Raw genomic sequence first — 18642 nt, forward strand, 5'->3', positions numbered from 1 at the left:
CATTCAAACAGTCATTGGAGCCCTGGGCTGCTGCTGAACAGGACTTTCTTGTGGATTGCTCTGAAACTGGTCTGAGTTAATTCAGGGAAGAAAGGAGTTAACCACCAACCTCTTGTATTCACTGCAGCGTGTGCATAATCATATGTATGTGATTATACATATATACATATACATGTGTATATATATATATATATATATACACACATAGGTGGCTGTGAAAATAATATTAAAAAATATGTGGAAACTACAACAGATACAAAGAGCACAATACTTTTTGATGGCGCCAATTCTCAACTACAAAACATTGTTGTTAGGAAAATGTTGCCCCTGCAGTTCATCTTTCATCATGTCAATGGATGCCATTTTATTAGCATGGAAGAATTCAGTGCCATATATTTGCTTCATATGCAGTTCTGTGTCAGACACCATTTTGTCAGATTGCTCCCCAATACTGCCATCTGTCAAATGGCAAAAAAATTTAATGTAATGTTAAATTGGTGGGAAGGTTCAAGCTTTACTGCCATATCACCAACATCTGCCTCTCATGGGCCAACATAGTAGGATAGGAAGCATTACTTTTTGAGCAGGCATGGTTATACATAAGCTTTTGTCATTTAAAAACAACAAACTGGGAAAAACAGTACTGGGAAGAGCAAAAAGTAGGTACAAGGTAATGCTGCTGGTGTCTTTTCAAACAGTAGAATATTAGAAGTGCAGTTTAAGTTTGTAAGTAGATACAGATTTAAGAGTATCTATAAATGCTCACAGAATGTCTTCCATTGTGCTTGCTGGGGAGATGCTGTAGGAGTGCAGGAGTCAGCATCACTAGCAGGATAACATAAAATATTAAGAAAGAATGGAATTTTGTCAGTCTTCAGAAATGAAATAGCTTTCAGACCATGTACACTATTACTTATCAGCTCATTTAGCACTTTAATAAGGCTAACAACAACAACTAAAAATTACAGTTTTGAATTAGAAACTGCTCTTACCTGAGGGTTCTAATATTCTTCAGCCATGTGTAAGAAGTATTATGACTTTATAAGAACAATTTACAACATAAAACCTGCAATCTTTTTTCCCCATTGGCTTGATTTTATTTCATCCAAGGGCTGTTTTACCTTTATAGAATCTGATTAACATGAAATAATCTGCAATGTGCATATCCCATATTGTTGGGAGTAGATATGTGTGTTTATATATACGCATTCGTATACATTTTGTATACAAACATAAACTACATATTATTACTTGAAATTTTATTACTTATTATCTTTAGGAAATAATTTGATGGTTATAAAAAAATGTGTAAGAGATAAAGTTCGAGTTCTCTCTTTGGCCAGTAGATATTCAAATGAGAAATTACCACCTCTTCCCCCACCCCCCCCAAAAAAAGTTCCATCTGTTCAGTGTTATAGAAAGGAGCCCATCAGCTGAAGCAGCTGTGATTTGTTGCGAACTGAACACTGAACTGGGCTAGAGAGAGATCACTTGGATCACTTGCTCCTAACTGGGGATTAGATTACTTGTCTAATTTTTGGGCCCTACCAAAGAGTGGACTTTTAATTGTAATTTGTTGAAAGGGCTTTCAGCCAGAATCAATTTGATCTCTCTAAATATTAAATTAGTGTTTTAAGTTCAAAATTTCCTTCTGAGTCAGTTTGACAGGCTTGCCTTTGGTGACAAGGGCTGAATATTTAAGTGCTTTCTTTGTCAACACAGGCAACTTGCAGTATCCTCTTGAGTTTCTTTCTGCAGGCTCAGCACACAAAAACTCATTCAGTGCTGTGAATTGAACCCAGCTTTTATAAATGCTAGGTACAGCAGCTGAATCACAGAATCACAGAATGGCCCCAGTTGGAAGGGACCTCAAGGATCATGAATCTCCAACTCCCCTGCCACATGCAGGGCCATCAACCTCCATATTTAATACTAGACCAGGTTGCCCAGGGCCCTATCCAACCTTGCCTTGAACACCTCCAGGGACGGGGCATCCACAACCTCTCTGGGCAGCCTGTTCCAGCTCCTCACCACTCTCTTTGTAAAGAATTTCCCCCTGACATCCAACCTAAATCTTCCCTCCTTCAACTTCATACCATTTCCCCTTGTCCTGCAGTTCTTTACCCTTTCAAGGAGTTAATTCCCTCCTTGTTTGTAGGCTCCTTTTAGGTGCTGAAAGGCTGCAATGAGGTCACCCCCCAGCCTTCTTTTCTCCAGCTGAACAAGCCCAGCTCCCTCAGCCTGTCTTTGAAGGGGAGGTGCTCCAGTCCCCTGGAAACACAGTATATTTTGGGGGAGAAAGTTATTTATAGTTAACACCTGTTGATGATCAGCAGGAAGAAAGCTCGTTGCTGCTATTCTAATCCATTATATCATAAAATAAAGATAAGGTGTTTGATCTGAGTTTAATTTTTCTGCTTTTGTTTTTCATGAAAAAGTTTTAATGGAGTTCTGTTAAAAGCCATAGTATTCTAAAGTTATTCTTGAAGATTGTAATAGTTTAGTCAGTGTTGAAGCAGTGAGCCATTTTGTAGAATGGGCACACTTTGGGGTAGGGAATAGAGGAAAATAAACTCTTCAAGTGTTATGCTCAGCTCCTGTAAACCTATATGCCTTCAAATACCTTGTTCTTATGTATTCAAATGCCTATTTAGATAGAAACTAGCACGATATTCAGTAAAAGATAATAAAACAATATCCAGATACTTCTAAAAATACGTATGACTCATAGAAAATAACATAAAAAATGAATTGGGTGAAATACCAGACTTGCTCATCATCTGTGTATTATCACATGTTGAAAGCATTGAGTAATTAGCATTCTGTTAACCACAGTGTTGCTTGATTGAATTTAACCTTGCCATGTACATGTAAGAATAACAATAGAGATCTTAGACACATTCTAATATGAACATGCAATCCTGAAGCAGCTGTAGCTACCACTTGTCTATGATATTTCCATTTATCTACCCCAGTATTTAGGAATAAATTCTGTACAATTTCATTATTATGTGACACTTGGCCCAGTGATAGAAGAGAATTGAGTTCAGCTGCAGATGTATCTTGAAAAGGTTGTTCAATTAGTTTGTTTCTTCTTCAGTTTGACATCTTACTCTATTGTTTGAAATAGAGCATATGTTTGAAAAATATTTTTGACAATGTTAAATAACATAGCGTCTTCGTTTTCTTCATAGTGTACGATGGATGTAATTTCTGTCATGTATGACACTTTTTAGGTTTTGTAGTATAATATTTAAAAATATTTTCTTAAACTACCATATGCTAGATTTTCTCTATGTTAAAATAGTATCTATCGACTCAAACCTTGAATTCTTTGCTCACTTTGCTCAATGAAACTGAGATTTCAACATAAACGTACTAATGTTACAACAGAGCTATGCGTCCTGTAAGGCAACTTCTGCAGAAGGAGGTAATTTGTTTCTTATAAAACCAACTGACTTATCTATTATTTCTTTAACTACAGATTGCAACAAAAGATGGTGCACTTTGGAAAGTGGCTTTCTCAGCTACTATGAAAATGATAAAGCTACCACTCCTAATGGTATGCTTGACATCAACGAAGTTATCTGTCTTGTAGTGCACAGTTCGGATTACTTTTTAAACAGAGGGTATGTTCCAAAGTTAATAATTCAGCAAATAAACATTTCCAAAATTCTATTATGGGTTTCAGTGCCTATCATTTTGTTCCTGAATTTTGAACATGCAATTTTGAAATAAAGCTGAATTATTTTATATTGCCTTCAAGAAGTAAGTAATAAGTGATATTTGTGCTTGGTGTTTTTTTTTTTTTTTTAATTTATATAATGAAAATATTAGGGTAATTTTTAAAAGATAGCATAAATTAGATATGTCTATTTCTTACTAAAACTGAAATGCATGTTCTTAGCACTTAAAAGATGGCATGATAAACTGAAAAGTTAACACTCATTTCTATTTCTAGGACTGACCTCAAGTCAAAACTTCTGCTCTGCTTGTTTCTGATAATAACACATTTAATTAGAGTTCTCCATAATCTTTTTAGTTTTGATCTGTCAACCTTTGAATCCTGTTCCTTATTCTGTAGTTGAGGACAACAGTGTAACTGTTGAACGCTGAGTTAGTTTTCTTTGTCTTACTTTTCTTTGTCTTACTTTTCTCTTATAACTCTTACACGTCCACTCGGTATATTAAAACCTCACATAGAGATTCATCTAAGTCTGAGTTGCATCACAGTGATTGTTGATTTCTTTCAGATAATGTGTTTGTTGAAACAAACACTTCAGTCTGTACTTTGGATCTGTCTAAAAAATCCATAAAACTTCTTTTGAAATTTCTGTGTCTGTGTGTATTGTTGTAAAATAACAAGATTTTTGTATGGTATAATACTGTGGTATTTGTAGCTTCAAAGCAGAAATGTCTGGAGAAAAAAAAAAAAAAAAAGAAAGAAAGAAAGACAGTCTGTTCATTAAGTTTCTAGAAAGTATAAAGGAAAGAAAGAGCCTTACCCACTACAAAATGTGTCCAGAAAGGAAAGAGTGGAAAAAAAAAAAAAAAAATGATGGCTCAAAATACAATGAAATATAATGGAAATAGTCTTCACTAATCTACTAGCCTTATGGTATCTGGAAAAAAACAAAAAATACTATTTTTATTTTTTTTTCTGACATGGAATATAATATATTTCTTGCAACATCTGCAAATGGTTCTGCTTCAGAATATTACCTAAATTAAAAACTTATTGGCAGAATACTTCAAGGGAATGACTAATCTCCTTATGTGTTTTATCTGAGATTGGGTAGCGTTATAGGAGAAGCTTCCCTAAGTTTGATATTTTTCTGTAGTGAAATATTCTGTTCTTAAAATGGCTATTCTGTTAGTTACAACGAAGTCCTTACTTACAATTTGTGCAGTACTCATTGAGGATGAAATAACTGATCCATGTTCAGTTTTCCAGATTTAGGCAATCCTCAGTCTCCAGTACTGTAAGGAGATAGCATACTTAATCTTTTTGGATTCTAGAACGTGGTCATACAGAAAATCACACTAAAATGGCAAACCTTAGGGTCAGTCTTCAACATAAATAAAGATCTTCAAAACATTGCTTTTCAAATTCCTGACTTCAAATGGACTGCTTTTTTTTTTTTTTTTTTTTTTAAAGTTAAATATTTGACAGTTGAAATTGAAAAAGCAGGGTCGATCCACTTAAATAGATTTTAATTTTTTTTTTTTTTTTTTAAGAGTACAGTACCTTCAAGGACTAGTCATAAACATGACAGAACCAAACTGGTTCTGGTATTAGTGGAAGCAAGTGGTACAAGGACTGTCAGTTGCTGCATATGTCATCCCTGGAACTTTTGGTGAATGATAGGAAAAGCCTCTTCATGAGGAAGTTGGTGACAAAGAGAAACAGTTCGCCAAAAGAAACAAGAGAGTCTCCATTCTTGAAGGTTTTCAGTGCTTGGCTAGACAAAGCTATTGCTGGTTTGGTTTATAATTAGTGGTAGTCCCACTTACATCAGGAGACTAGAACAAATGATATCTAGAAGAACATGTCAACCGACATTACTGATTCTGTGACAAGTTGTTTAAAACTTTCTATTCAGTGCCTTGATCTGCTTAAACTTGGATGTTTTGAAACCATTACATTGGCGTACTTGCTGAGATTGCATGCAATTTAAAAAATGAAGTATTGCCTCTGAATTTTAATGGCTGTATTAAAACATTTTTATTGATTCCAGAATTGCTGAAAAAAATGTTATGGAGTAGCCTTTAGACACATAATCTTGTTAATTATCTTGGTTGTATTTGTAAGATTGGAGGAGAAATTGATTCTGTTCCATAGGTATGTGACAATGGAACAGTAGAGGAATTGAGTTTGTGTATGTCTCCTGTTATGAAGACTAAATGCTGCTACCTTTTTCCTCTTGCTTGCTTTAGGGACATCTTTACCTTTGAAATCTATTTAATGTCAGAGCGTGTTTTTCTGTTTGGAGCTGAAACTGCATATTCACAAAGAAAATGGACTTGGGCAATAGCTAAGGTAATACTGATAATCATCTTTTCCAGTTAGGTCTAGAGCCTTTGCACAACTAATAAAATGGCTTTGATAGCTTAAAATCCTCTGAGAAGCTGTTCTTGATGAATACAAGGGGTGCTGGTGGATAACAGGCTGGCTGTGAGTCAGCAGTGTGCCCTTGTGACCAAGAAGGCCAATGGTATCCTTGGGTACATTAAAAAGAGAGTGGCTAGCAGATTGAGGGATGTGATCCTCTGCCTCTACTCTGTCTTTATGAGATCACATTTAGAATATTGTATCCACTTCTGGACTCCCGATTTCACTAAAGACAAGAATCTCCCAGAAAGAGTCCAGAAGACCATGGAGATTATAAAGGGCCTGGAGCATCCTCCTGTCTGACGAAAGGCTGATTAACCTCTGTCTGTTCAGCCTGGAGAATAGAAGGCTGAGATGGGATCTGATAAACGTTATATCTGAAGGGAGATGAAAGGCAAAATGGATGAGGTCAGGATCTTCTCAATGATGGGTAGAGATAGGGCAAGGAGTAATGACCTAAAACTTGAGCATAGAAAGTTCCGTACTAATATGTGGAAGACCTTCTTTACAGCAAGGGTGATGGAGCTCTGGAACAGGTTGCCCAGAGAGGTTATGGAATATCCTTCTAAGGAGGTATTCAAGACCCATCTGGAAACCTATCTGTGCAATCTATTGTAAGGTACCTGCTTTAGTAGAGGTGTTGACCTTGATGATCATTCGAGGTCCCTTCCAGTCCCTGCACTTCTGTGTAATACTGCTTTATCTCACGTGTAACAGTTTCCTGTGAAACAGGAAAGAATACTTCTGTGATTTAACGTTTGAAACAAGATAGTACAATAGAATGAAAAAAAGAATTGAAACAACATTTTAATATTGACCTTAAAAATACGTTAATGGTTTTCTATTATGACAGGTACTGTATGAAATTATTTAAGTTATTCATAGTTGCAATTCTGTTCTTTTGTTTTCTGAAACACAACTCACAAAGCAACACTGTATGTGATATAGCACCGAATGCTAACGAGCACATTACCAGCACATTACGGGCACATTAACTATAACTGTTAAAACAGTTGCAGTTTGAAAACAAAAAATATTTGGATTGTGTAGTGTGAACAGAGAAAAATCTGCTATACTTCATGTTAAAACTTAAATTTAATGTGTATATAGATTTGAGTGATAAATCTGATAAGTTTGGTTTTTTTTGCAGCTTTCGTCTTTTAACCTTACAGGTTTGCAATATCGGTTTGATTTTTTTTTTTAGGGGAAGAGGTTGTTTTTCTAAATCTAACTCACCCTGTCTTGTTTGCTAGCATTTTGTTCCCCCTGTAGCTGAATGCTTATTAGAGAGGGACTGTGACCTGATTGGCCAGCTGTACTACAAAGATTGCCATAACCTGGATCAATGGAGAAAAGGCTGGTTTGCTATAGAAAAGTCAAGCCTTCATTTTTGTCTTGAAATGGAGAATGCTCAAGAAGATTCCATATATCTAAGGAGGCTACAAGAACTAAGTAAGAATTTTGGTTATCATCCAGAATGCAGGAAATACTCTACTGTGAAGGGCATAGCCATTACATTTTAAAATTGCAAACACCGCTGATCTCACCGACCATCCCTTTGCATGAGCTAGATGCTCTCTGAACTCCTGTCTAAATATGGTGTAAATCATGCTCTGTCTTGATTATGTTTTCCCCTACTTAGTGTAGACTTCTACAGCTTCCTAATGAATGAGGACAAGTTTTGTTCCAGTTGCAGCATTGTCTTTCTTACAATGGTACAGAATTGAATAATAATATATGACCTTTTGGGATTATTGCCTCATATTTTTGACACTGCAGAAATGCTAACAGCAGAACATGTTCTTGAGATGATTGACAGGCCTAGTTTAAAATACTCAAATGTACTGGAAAAAATTATAATTCTCTAGGAGAAATGTTTCACAGACTAATAGATTTTTTTCTGATACTAAAAATATTCCTTTCTCCATATCATGATGTGGAATAGATAAGAATACTTACACAAATGGTCTTTTTGTATCAGTATCTGTAATCTTTTGAATCTTGTTTAAGCGTATCTGCCCTACTTGTTTTTATATTGAGAAAGGTAATGCTACTTGCTATATTATAAAGGAAACTAAAACTGAGATTTTATGATGAAGTAACATAGACAAGGGAGGTAATATAGCTTTTTACTGATGGTGCTCTTTGAAAATGCTGTGAGACTATGGACTGTTTTTACCAGATATTTCCTAAATGTCATTGGGTGTTCTATAGTTGATTTACTGCCATCTTACATTTACTATTAATAATGCCACAAGGGTGGTTTTTAATCAGGAATACTCTTGTAACTCTATATATCTTTTAAAATTTATGAATATTTTTATCTTGATTTGGAATTAAAAGTTTAGGCAGTATAGTTCAGTACAGCATAGTGTATGGTACAGCTTTATGAGCTCTGTTTTTGAAAACTACCCAGATGTTATTTCTATTATGGTTAATGTAGGTCTTTTTACAATGCTTGGATGTAATTGTTTTTGTTTGTTTGTTTTTAAACAGAAATAGCATAAAACAATGTAAAAAAGAGTGGCAGTGAACTTCACAGTGTACTTGAATTTCCTCTAAGATATTTTATTATAAATATCTATAAATATGCAAATAAATTAATGGGTTTAAAAATCCAGTTTTCTTTTGAATCACATCCCAGAAAATTTGTCTCGACAAATTTAATTTCAATGTAGATGTTTTCACATTTAGAAAGTCCATCTTAACCTGTTTTAATTGCTTTCTCTATTGTTCTTGTAAACTTCATTGTATTGTGGTTTTTTTTGTGGAATTTTGTTCTGGTTATCAAGCAGCATTTTATATTTGATGCGTTTAAGTATTTTATGCACCTTCTGTCACTGAAGATAATTCTGAAAGCATATCTGTTGTTGTCTATATATTTTATTTGTATATCATATGAATGTGTAATTTGTTTTCAGCAATCAGTAGCGTGATGCAAAATGGAGAAAAAATAGATGTCCTGCTGCTTGTTGAAAAAGGAAGGTAAGGTCCCCAAAGTAGCTTTGATCTACATATTTTTAACCAATATTTTAGAATTCTTGCTAATCAGTCACGGAGTTTTCTTCACTTGTGGTTGCTAGAATGAGTGAATTTGAAGATTTTTAAAGGATGGTAAGACTCTGTGCATTAACTACATTTCATGTTCATGTCAGGGAACACAACACATGGTAGTTTTACCATAAAACCAACATATTATAATATCAATTATCTGGAAAATAGACTTTTTGTGTGTGTTATTTTTTTAAGCTGACATGTTGGGATGTATTTTGCCTAAAAGTTGAAAAGAATCTTATTTGTGTGATGGTTTAATTTGTGTGGGTAACATGTTTTGCCAGAGTGCTTTATTCCAAAGTGCACAGTATACAATGATATTTGATAAAGATTGATTATATTCTGATGCCAGGAAAAAAACAGACCCTACAAAAGATGGGAGCTTTAGGATAATTATGTGTGCATTTAACTATGACTAGTTAAGAAAAGAGCTTCAGTTATTACTAGTGATACATTGAAAACTATCTAAGCTAAAAGTGGATCGCTTAATTAAATGCAGTTTTTCCACTGAGAAAATGATTCCCAGTCAGATTAATCTGCCAATAACTTTCTTCAAAAGGATCTAATTTCTTTCAGTGTATTCAGGAAGAATACTTCTAGAACACTTGTGAAGAGTAACTCTGGACAATTCATCACATCTCATTTTATCACTCCTATGTCCCACAATTCTGTATCAAAATCTGTGTAGATCAAGATCAGCAGGGTATATGTGTCCCCCGGTTAACATTATTGTAATGCCTGATCTCAGCAGCACATTAGCTTAAAAAAAAAAAAAGAAAAAAAAGCATACTTGAGGATTAAACATGATCTCTCTCCTTCCATGTTGGTGTTAGAATTTTGCTGAGATGGTTATCAAATGTAGTGAAACAGGATGTTGAAACTTAAAGTAAAATACCATTTTTTTTGCCTCATGTGTTTAGTGATTTAAAGTTGAAAGTAAAATTATTGAAAATAATAATTATTTTGTAATAGATTCATTTAAATTTCAGTGATGGATTATTGAGCAAACATCTGTGTAAACACTGCACCAGTTCTTACACAGACTTCTGAGTAGCTGATAATAGGTTAATAAAGAAGATTTCTTGCCTCTCTGTTGAGGAAACATAAACAGCAGATGCCTTTGAAATCTATTTAGAATGACAGAAAACTGTTGGAGAATGTTGTTGTATCTTGTTTTATTTCAATAAATTTTAACTCTTCCTAAGATAATATTTACATTCTAGATTTTAGTCAGTTGATGTAGATCATAAACAGGTAAAAGATAAAAACCAGTTTTTCTTAGTTGTGTTTTTTCTCTCCAATAAGCATTTTGAAAGATTCAGCATTAAGTATGCTCTACAAACCAAGTAAGGAACAGGAGATATCCAGTGCCCAAGGTACAGTCCAACAGATGTATACAGGCAATGCACCTGATTTCATAGATATCAGTGCAAAACTGCCAGCTCCAAGTCAGGTTTTATTATTTCTTTTACCATAATCTTTTCACTAAGAAGTGATAGGTTATAGGAATAGGTTTTCCCAGAACTGCTTTAGTAGTTCAATGGAAATTATGAACTATCTAAAAATAATTTTAAGACGAGTACTAGCTGAAGTATGATAACCATAAATATTTTGAAGTCGTCTTCACTGAAGTCTGCCATAAAAAAAAAAAAAGGCATAACTTTTGCATTATCTTAAGCATTAAAAGCCATATGGATGAATGAGCTTTGGAACAATGATTCTTAGTCAGGATGTGATTCCAAAATATCCAAGTGTTTATCACAGCTGTATGATAGTTCATCTTATAGTGATAAGAAATTAACTTATGTTGGTGGGAAATGACTAAATATAAAATCACTTTTATCTTCAGACTCAATTTTTATATATGGAAACAAAACCAGCAATATTCCTTTTTCCCTTTCAAATGCTAGGGAAATTAATATCTCTGAGAGGAAGTCAGTGTCATCTAAATGATGTATCAGAGTTCCTAGGTTTTCCTTTTCTGTCTGTTATTTTATATCAGTACTTGTCTCATTTGTTTTTATTAGGTAGGCTCTCTTCAAGTGATAAATTTTGTACCATGCTACTGGCAACTTTCACATTGATTTATTAGTCACTTAAATCTAGGATTAGTGATATAATCTCAAAAATCATTATGCAAAGAATATGAAGTAAATGAATAAGACTTATTCCAGATGTAAGGAAAGTTCAAAAATAAATAAATACCACTCAGGAAACCTTGCAACATCTTTTTTTTATGTATAGAATTAAATGTTGTCTATGTCCTACCATGTCTTACTAAATTTTATCAGAAGAAATTATGAAAATGCCTTGAGAATTTTCCTGCTGAAGTTCATACTATGCTTGTGTTGTTTTGTTACTGACTTCTCTGTCTAACTTCCCTTATATTAAACATACTCATACCCTCCCCTTCCTCAGGACACCAAATACAGTCATTGGATTTGATTAATTAGGGAAGATCATATATTAGATGTATCATACACTTTTTTCTTAGATAATTTTCTTTTAGATTGCTGTGGGTATAAGGATTATTTAAGTTGTTTTAAACAGACTTCTTATTAATGAGTGATTGCTTACAAAAATAAACAGCTACAGAATCATAAAAACTTCAGCTCCTACTGCTGAAATAATTATAATGTAATAAATCCAATTAATTCTGGACTTCTAAATACTTAGTAAATTTATGCTTCTGTTAAATTCATGGGGTACGTAAACTGAATGTTTATCTGATCCATAAGTACTCAAAGGCAGTTTACAGTGATTTGGAAAGGCAAGATGTATAATACTTTCCAGCTTGTGTAAAATACTAGAGTTCAGAAAGGATACAGTGAGACAATACACAAGATTTTTCTGAATTCTGAAGTGTGAATTCAATTGCTTTCCCTTCTTTTGATCCTTTTCTCCTCTGATTTTTACTTTGAAAATAAATGGCAAGATCATATTTGTCACGTTCAGTGATAGAAGACTACTAACTTAAAAGTAAGAGAGGGTAATCATATTGTACCATTGTACATTGCCAAGTAATATCATGAAAGGCTAAATCAGACACACTTTCAAAATACCAAAACTGGCTTTTTTTTTAATTTTTTTTTAATTTTTTTATAAGATATTTGAGATAGTGTGTTTCCTAAATTTTCACAATAATCCTAGATTTTTATAGAATTCTGGAATTGTTTCAAATCTCTAAGATGTTTTGTTTGCATTTTGATGTCTTTATTAAAGTTAAATAAAGCAGGAACACAATCCTTGTTATGATATCCACTGAAATTTTATTGCGCTCTGCTCTGAGAACATATTCTCAAGCCTTTTAGAACTACCTCCAGCTCAGCTGGAAATCTTGACTTCTTACGATGCTGATTTCTGATGCCATAATAAGATGGTCATTCACCTTCTCATGTGTTCTGCTTTCATAATTAAGTAATCTTGATTTCTTCCTAGGAATGGCAAACCATATTTTAGATTTCATTCTGACATGTTGCCTTCTTTGAACAACCTAAATTCTGCAGTACTAGCAGTATCATCCAAAGTTATACTTTTTTACAAGGAATCTCTAGTTCATGAATATAGAACTGCTAGCTAAAAATACATTGCCTTTTCTTTGAAAATTATTAAGAAACCTCTTTGTCCATTATTTAAGTTGATACCTTTTCAAATTTTAGAAAACAATGACAGCATAATCATTTGGTATGTCTAATAATTTTGATTTTTTTGTGATTTATTGAGTAGAAGATAGGAAGATCCATAGAAATCAGGATATTCTTTTTCTTGTAGTTTAGGTAATTCATATATCATGAAGGTGGATTGACAGGCATGTGATTTAGACTTTCTTATCACTTCTTGAAAGCATAGATATGCCTAGGTTAGCATTAAAGTTCAGTATACTACTTATTGATATACAGCTGAGCTGCCCACTTTTTATTTAGAAGAAACATTATTTTCACTACTTCCTTTTCATAATTCCTTACATTACAGAAAGTATTATTTTGAGGCTTGACTTTCTCTTTTTGCATAATACTGTAATGTGAATCCACCTGTTCTGCTGAGGTGGGAAAAAAGACTGTAATATACATGCATGCCTTGTGTTGAGAAGCAACATGTCTCTTATTCAGTGTCTTAACCTCTACTGATCTGTGAATAATAGTACCAAAGAAATATTGTAAAATTGATTGGCAGATTCTGTTTCTACTTAAGATGTTTAATTTCCTCTGTGTATGGTAATAGCAATAATAAAATATGTCAGGGTCATGTGATTTTTTGGAAGCTGATGCTTGAGAACTGCTTATGTAGGATATCCATTCTGACAGATCTTCAGAAAATGTTTGTATGTATTGAATCAAACACACTCATTCTACTGTAGAAGTTTGAGAGCTTTATGTAAATAACTGATTTTTCTCAATGGAAAACAGTCTGAGTGTTTCTTCTATCCAGATATGTGTGGTTAATATGACTTTCACTGTCAAGAAGTGGAGATTTTTTAAAAGGAGTCTTCAAGAAGCCAAAATATTTCAGTATATCTTCCTGTGCGGCTAAATAGTGAAATTGCTATGATGGATCCTGAGAACACTTCAGATCTTGGGTCCGAATTTGTACTTTGCATCCTAACTTCCTGTCAAGACAATAAAGCTAAAATGAATATGCAAAATAAAAAGATTCAGACAAAAAAAAAAAAAAAATCTTTCACTATTATATAAAAAAGTGTTTTCCCAGGTAATGAAAAATAGTATTTGTTTGTACTTTGAGGAAAGTAGTATTAATGAATTTCAGAAGAACATTTAAAATTTTCCTAATTAGAAAATATATTAATCTTAAAGAAAATGTAGATTTACTTAGTGATAGATGAAGAGTATGTAGATAGAAAAGATTGCTAGGCTAACTTAAAACAATTGTTTGTTTTATGCGTGCATATAGGCTAGCATACACTCTTCAACTATTCAGCTCTGTAGCTTTCCTCAAAAGCTATTCTGACAATGGTTTAAAAAAACAAAAGCAAAACTAAAACAAAACAAATAAAACAAAACAAAAACAAACAAAAACAAACAAACAAAAAGAACGTGCTTACCCAAGTAAAATTATTTAAATAAGAAAATCAGAACAGGACCATGCTTTGAGATAAACAAGCAATTAAACAGTTGTGTTAGTATACTTTAACTTTCAGTTACTTTATATATGTTCCTTACTTAAATGTATAATTTCCCAGGGATGATTCTTTTGATCCAGGTGAAAGAAGGAAGTTCAGTATATGTCTTCTACACTGTATAGAGAAGCAGGGTGGAAAGTAGAAAAGAAGTCTGTGAGTCTTTTATTTCCTGCTTAGCTGTGACTTGGGCATATGAATGCAGGGTGTAGGAGAAAGACTGAGGAGGAATAATAATGTTGGTCAGGCCCTTTCAAAGGTCTGACAGATCTGTTTGTGGATCCTTGTTTGTTTATTGTGACATTGTTAGCACAAATGAGCTTGGAAGAAAAGGTGCTGTTAACAGGCCACCACCACAATCCTGTGTTGTAGAAGGTGCCTTAATGTCTTATTCCAGCTATTTCTTTGGACAACTGCTATGCTGTTGTAGTAGAATAACCCCATATTTTTCTTTCTTTTGTGCATTCGAAATATTTTTAAACTTTCCAGAACACTGTACATTCATGGCCATACAAAGCTGGATTTCATAGTCTGGTATACTGCAATTGAAAAAGCAGCGGGTACAGATGGTAATGCGTTGCAAGATCAGCAGCTCAGCAAAAATGATGTTCCTATTATCGTGAACAGCTGTATAGCATTTGTTACACAGTATGGTAAGTACAGTATGTTTTGTTCAACCTAAGATAGTTTGTATAATAGTTAAATCACTACACTTTCAGAACTTATTTCTGAATGAGTTTATATATATTACTCAATATAAAATCATATCTATTGTTAGCCCCACCACTCGTTGATGTGGTGGTAAAGTACAGTGCCATGTGTCTGAGAATAAAAAGTGCATGGAAGTACAACTACAGAAATCCCCTACATGCCCACCACAATATTTTTAAAATTGACTTATTTGCTTGTTATAGATTAGTCTTTGTCTCTCATGCCTCAATGCAGAACTCTGCAGCCCTGAGAACAATCTATGTGAGGCAAGAACACCTATGACTTGAACTGATCAGCAAATCCAGGGAATTGATGTTAACTGTGGAACCAAATTCAGTTTTAAGGCTGCTGATTTTTTATAGCACCCCAGGGATGTATAATGACTTGCTGTTTACTTGAGTAAATGTTGCCAGTGTAATTTTCTATAGCATTAGATGATATTAAGATTATGCCTGTGTCCTTTTCACTGCTGCAAATTAATCAGTTCTCTTATGAAATGCTAAATACCTATCAACCCAGCACAAATTTATCTTCAGGATAGATGTGTCTATAACCTCTGTCAATATGAGAAGGCCTAATTTATATTTCATTGATTGAAATCTGACTAAATTTTAAATGTGGCAACACTTCATTATCATAAATAGTTGTATCTGGGTTACAGTTGTTGGCTTAAACTAAGAAATAATGTTTTTGCTAAATTATTTTTCATCATTAGCAATATAAATTTTTCTAAGTGTAATCTACACTGTTTCACACACTGAAGTGTTGTTTAAACTAGGATAGAGGTGTTCTCAACTTGGAAATATTGCTAATACATGTTCTAAATTAAAATACAATACCTTAATTTTTTTTTTTTTAATTAAGTATTAATTTATGTGTAGATTATTTTTTTTTTTTCCAGGATCAAAGTTACTGGATGTTATACTATTCACCTGGAAGTTGAAAGAGCTATATGTTACTTGTAGACATACGTGGCTTTTTTTGTTGTTGTTGTTGTAATGAAGGCTATGAATTTGGTTATGTCCTACTCGTGACAGACACTCTCAGGTCCAACAGCTGTTCCTGACAGTAGCAACACAAAGACAATATCTAATGGTAGTGCTTGTAGGCATCACAAGAAAAGTGAATTGCAGGACATAATTTCATAGGTTTTGACAGAATACTTTTTCTGACAACTACATAAGGAAGGCAACGTTTTGTAGATACTGATTTTCAAGAAATGTGGAGAAGTACAGTGAAATCTTGTACAAAGAGAAATAGAGGAACACAATTCACATAAAATTTCCACAAGTACTAAAAAAAAAAAAAGTTTGACTACTTTCATATGCAGTAATTGAAGGTAGTCTCTGCTGTGTTTTAGACTATGATTTTTTTAATTTAATTTTTTAAGTTGGCTTTGATATTTTCAGCCATTTATTAGTGGCTGCATAGTGTCTTCCTTGACTTGAGGAAAATCAGAAAAATAGTAATTGTTTCTAGTAATCTTGAGCTTTTTGATATTGAGATCAGTAAGAGAACAAAATAGTTTGAGTACTGATAACGAATAATGTAACTAATAACTGTGCAGAACCAGTATCAGACATTGAAACTTCTTTCCTGCACTGTGTCTTTTCAGACCATAGATTTGGGAAATACTGAAGAGATCTGGGGAGTTGAACTGCATGTAAAACATTCCTGAAGTTGTGGCCCAAGGGTTGATTAATTTTATGATATGTATATTTCCAAATATAGTCTCGTTAGTGTTTTCTCTAACCAAGTATGCAAAAAGTCTGAAAGATGCTAGTAGGAAATGTGATCTGTTTGACAGCTGGATGCACTTTTCATGTAAGAAGGTCTGGAATTTCTAAAAGAATATGCAATTTTACAGATATTTATTGTATATTCTATCCTGTATTTCTGTTACCTAGGTTTAGGTAGCAAGCATATATACCTCAAGAATGGCAATTCGTCCAATGTGGCTGAACTGCTGGACAGTTTTAAAAAAGATGCAAGGAGTGTTAAACTGAGAGCTGGAAAACATCGACTTGAAGATGTGACTGATGTATTGAAAAGCTTTCTTTCTCAAATAGATGATGCAATTCTCACTAAGGAACTCTATCCATTCTGGATTTCTGCATTAGGTAATATATTAAATAACACTCAGTGTAAGAAAGGTTGTTTGCATATACTCAAGTATGAGAGTTTGTTTAAATACTTGCACTGTATGCATAGAGATGCATATGAAAAAACAAGGTGGAGCATTACTTTCTGCATTACAGCATTGAAATAGTATAGGCCCATTGGTTGCTTGACTAGCTTTGTCTTTGAAAAGAATGATTAAAATGATACTACTTTATGAATTTGCTTAATTTCAAACATATGGAGGTTTCTCCAGTATAAGCTAGTATAAGTTCGGGAAATTCAACTCCAAATATTGATCTTTCACCTTATTTGAACAAATTAATGGAAGGAATACTAATTTATTTACTCATAATAATATTGTTATCATTAGATATCAGAAAAAGTCATATCTGTAGCAGTCTAGATGTTAGCTCTTTTGTGAAAGTACGTAGCAGCGTCACACTGATTTAACTTCTAGATTTGTGCATGGGGCTAAAAATTCTGCTCCATCTTCTAAAGAAGAAAATCCGGTCCTTCTATACAAAAGTGTCCTGGACAGTACTTGTGGGAAGATTGAAACCCCTAGGAAAACAGAGTATATGACCTTTAAACTGTTTGTATTTTTCCCCAGTTACTCAGTAAATACGATCGGCTCAGTAGTTATTGTACAGTATTAGCAATCACCTGGAAGAGATTGAAGGAATTCTGCAGATTTTCTTTTCAGAAACACGAGAGAAGCAAGGGCAGAGTAGAAAATGTTAAAAAAAAAAAAAAAAAAAAAAAAAGAGAGAGATCATATTACATCAACTAAACAATTGCCCCAAGCAGGATTATTCTCCATAGCCTCTGTGCTATATTCAGCACAGAGAGGCAGACACAAAGGTAGAGGGATATGACTGTGTCTCAGATACTGGATACAATACTGGAATTCCTGTTTGCCACTGTTCAGCTTTGTACAATTGATTTACTGCCCTTCTCCTTTCCTCTCCTCTTATTAGTCTTTTATTTTTAAAACTTTAAACTACTTTGGACCTGAAGACATTTCTCCAAATTTAAAACAACAACAAAAACAGACAAAAAGATATTTTTTTCTTCAGATCTGGATATTCTTGAAAGCATATATTTTACAAGGGCTGATGTAATGCCTCCTACTTTATCATATTGGCCCATGATGCCAGAGGTGGATGTTGGTGGTATGGCAGTAGAGGTTCCTTCCCACCACTATTCCATTACATTTTGTTGCTGTGTGACAGATGGCAGCAGAGGAGCAGTCTGACAATATGGTGTCTGACATGGACGTATGTATGAAGCAAAGGTGTGTCATTTAGTTTATTCATGCACAAAAAATTGCATCCTTTGACGCTCATCAACACTCACTGAACATTTGTGGAGACCAAACAGTGGATCTGAATGCTGTTATGCAGAGTATGGTGCATTTCAACTGTGGCGATGGTGATGGTGGGTCTTTTCTGTTGGTGAAGATTTTCATGAGCCCAGAATGCAGTCTCTTATTGCTGATGTTCTTTCTTTG

The 18642-nt window shown here is 33.8% G+C and overlaps 1 protein-coding gene across 4 annotated transcripts in view; it reads left to right on the top strand.

The window, feature by feature from the left end:
* ARAP2 (ArfGAP with RhoGAP domain, ankyrin repeat and PH domain 2) overlaps positions 1-18642 on the top strand; it is a 119836-nt gene that overhangs the window by 63613 nt on the left and 37581 nt on the right. For all 4 annotated transcript variants that reach the window (XM_010710307.4, XM_010710306.4, XM_010710308.4 and 1 more), the window contains exons 16-21: positions 3485-3629; positions 5938-6040; positions 7366-7564; positions 9034-9097; positions 14790-14953; positions 16919-17131. In XM_010710307.4, the coding sequence (XP_010708609.1) occupies positions 3485-3629; positions 5938-6040; positions 7366-7564; positions 9034-9097; positions 14790-14953; positions 16919-17131 (888 nt within the window). The remainder of the gene's footprint in view (positions 1-3484; positions 3630-5937; positions 6041-7365; positions 7565-9033; positions 9098-14789; positions 14954-16918; positions 17132-18642) is intronic.

This window comes from Meleagris gallopavo, chromosome 4 (assembly GCF_905368555.1).
Source record: "Meleagris gallopavo chromosome 4, MGAL_WU_HG_1.1, whole genome shotgun sequence".
Classification (NCBI taxonomy): Eukaryota; Metazoa; Chordata; class Aves; order Galliformes; family Phasianidae; genus Meleagris; species Meleagris gallopavo.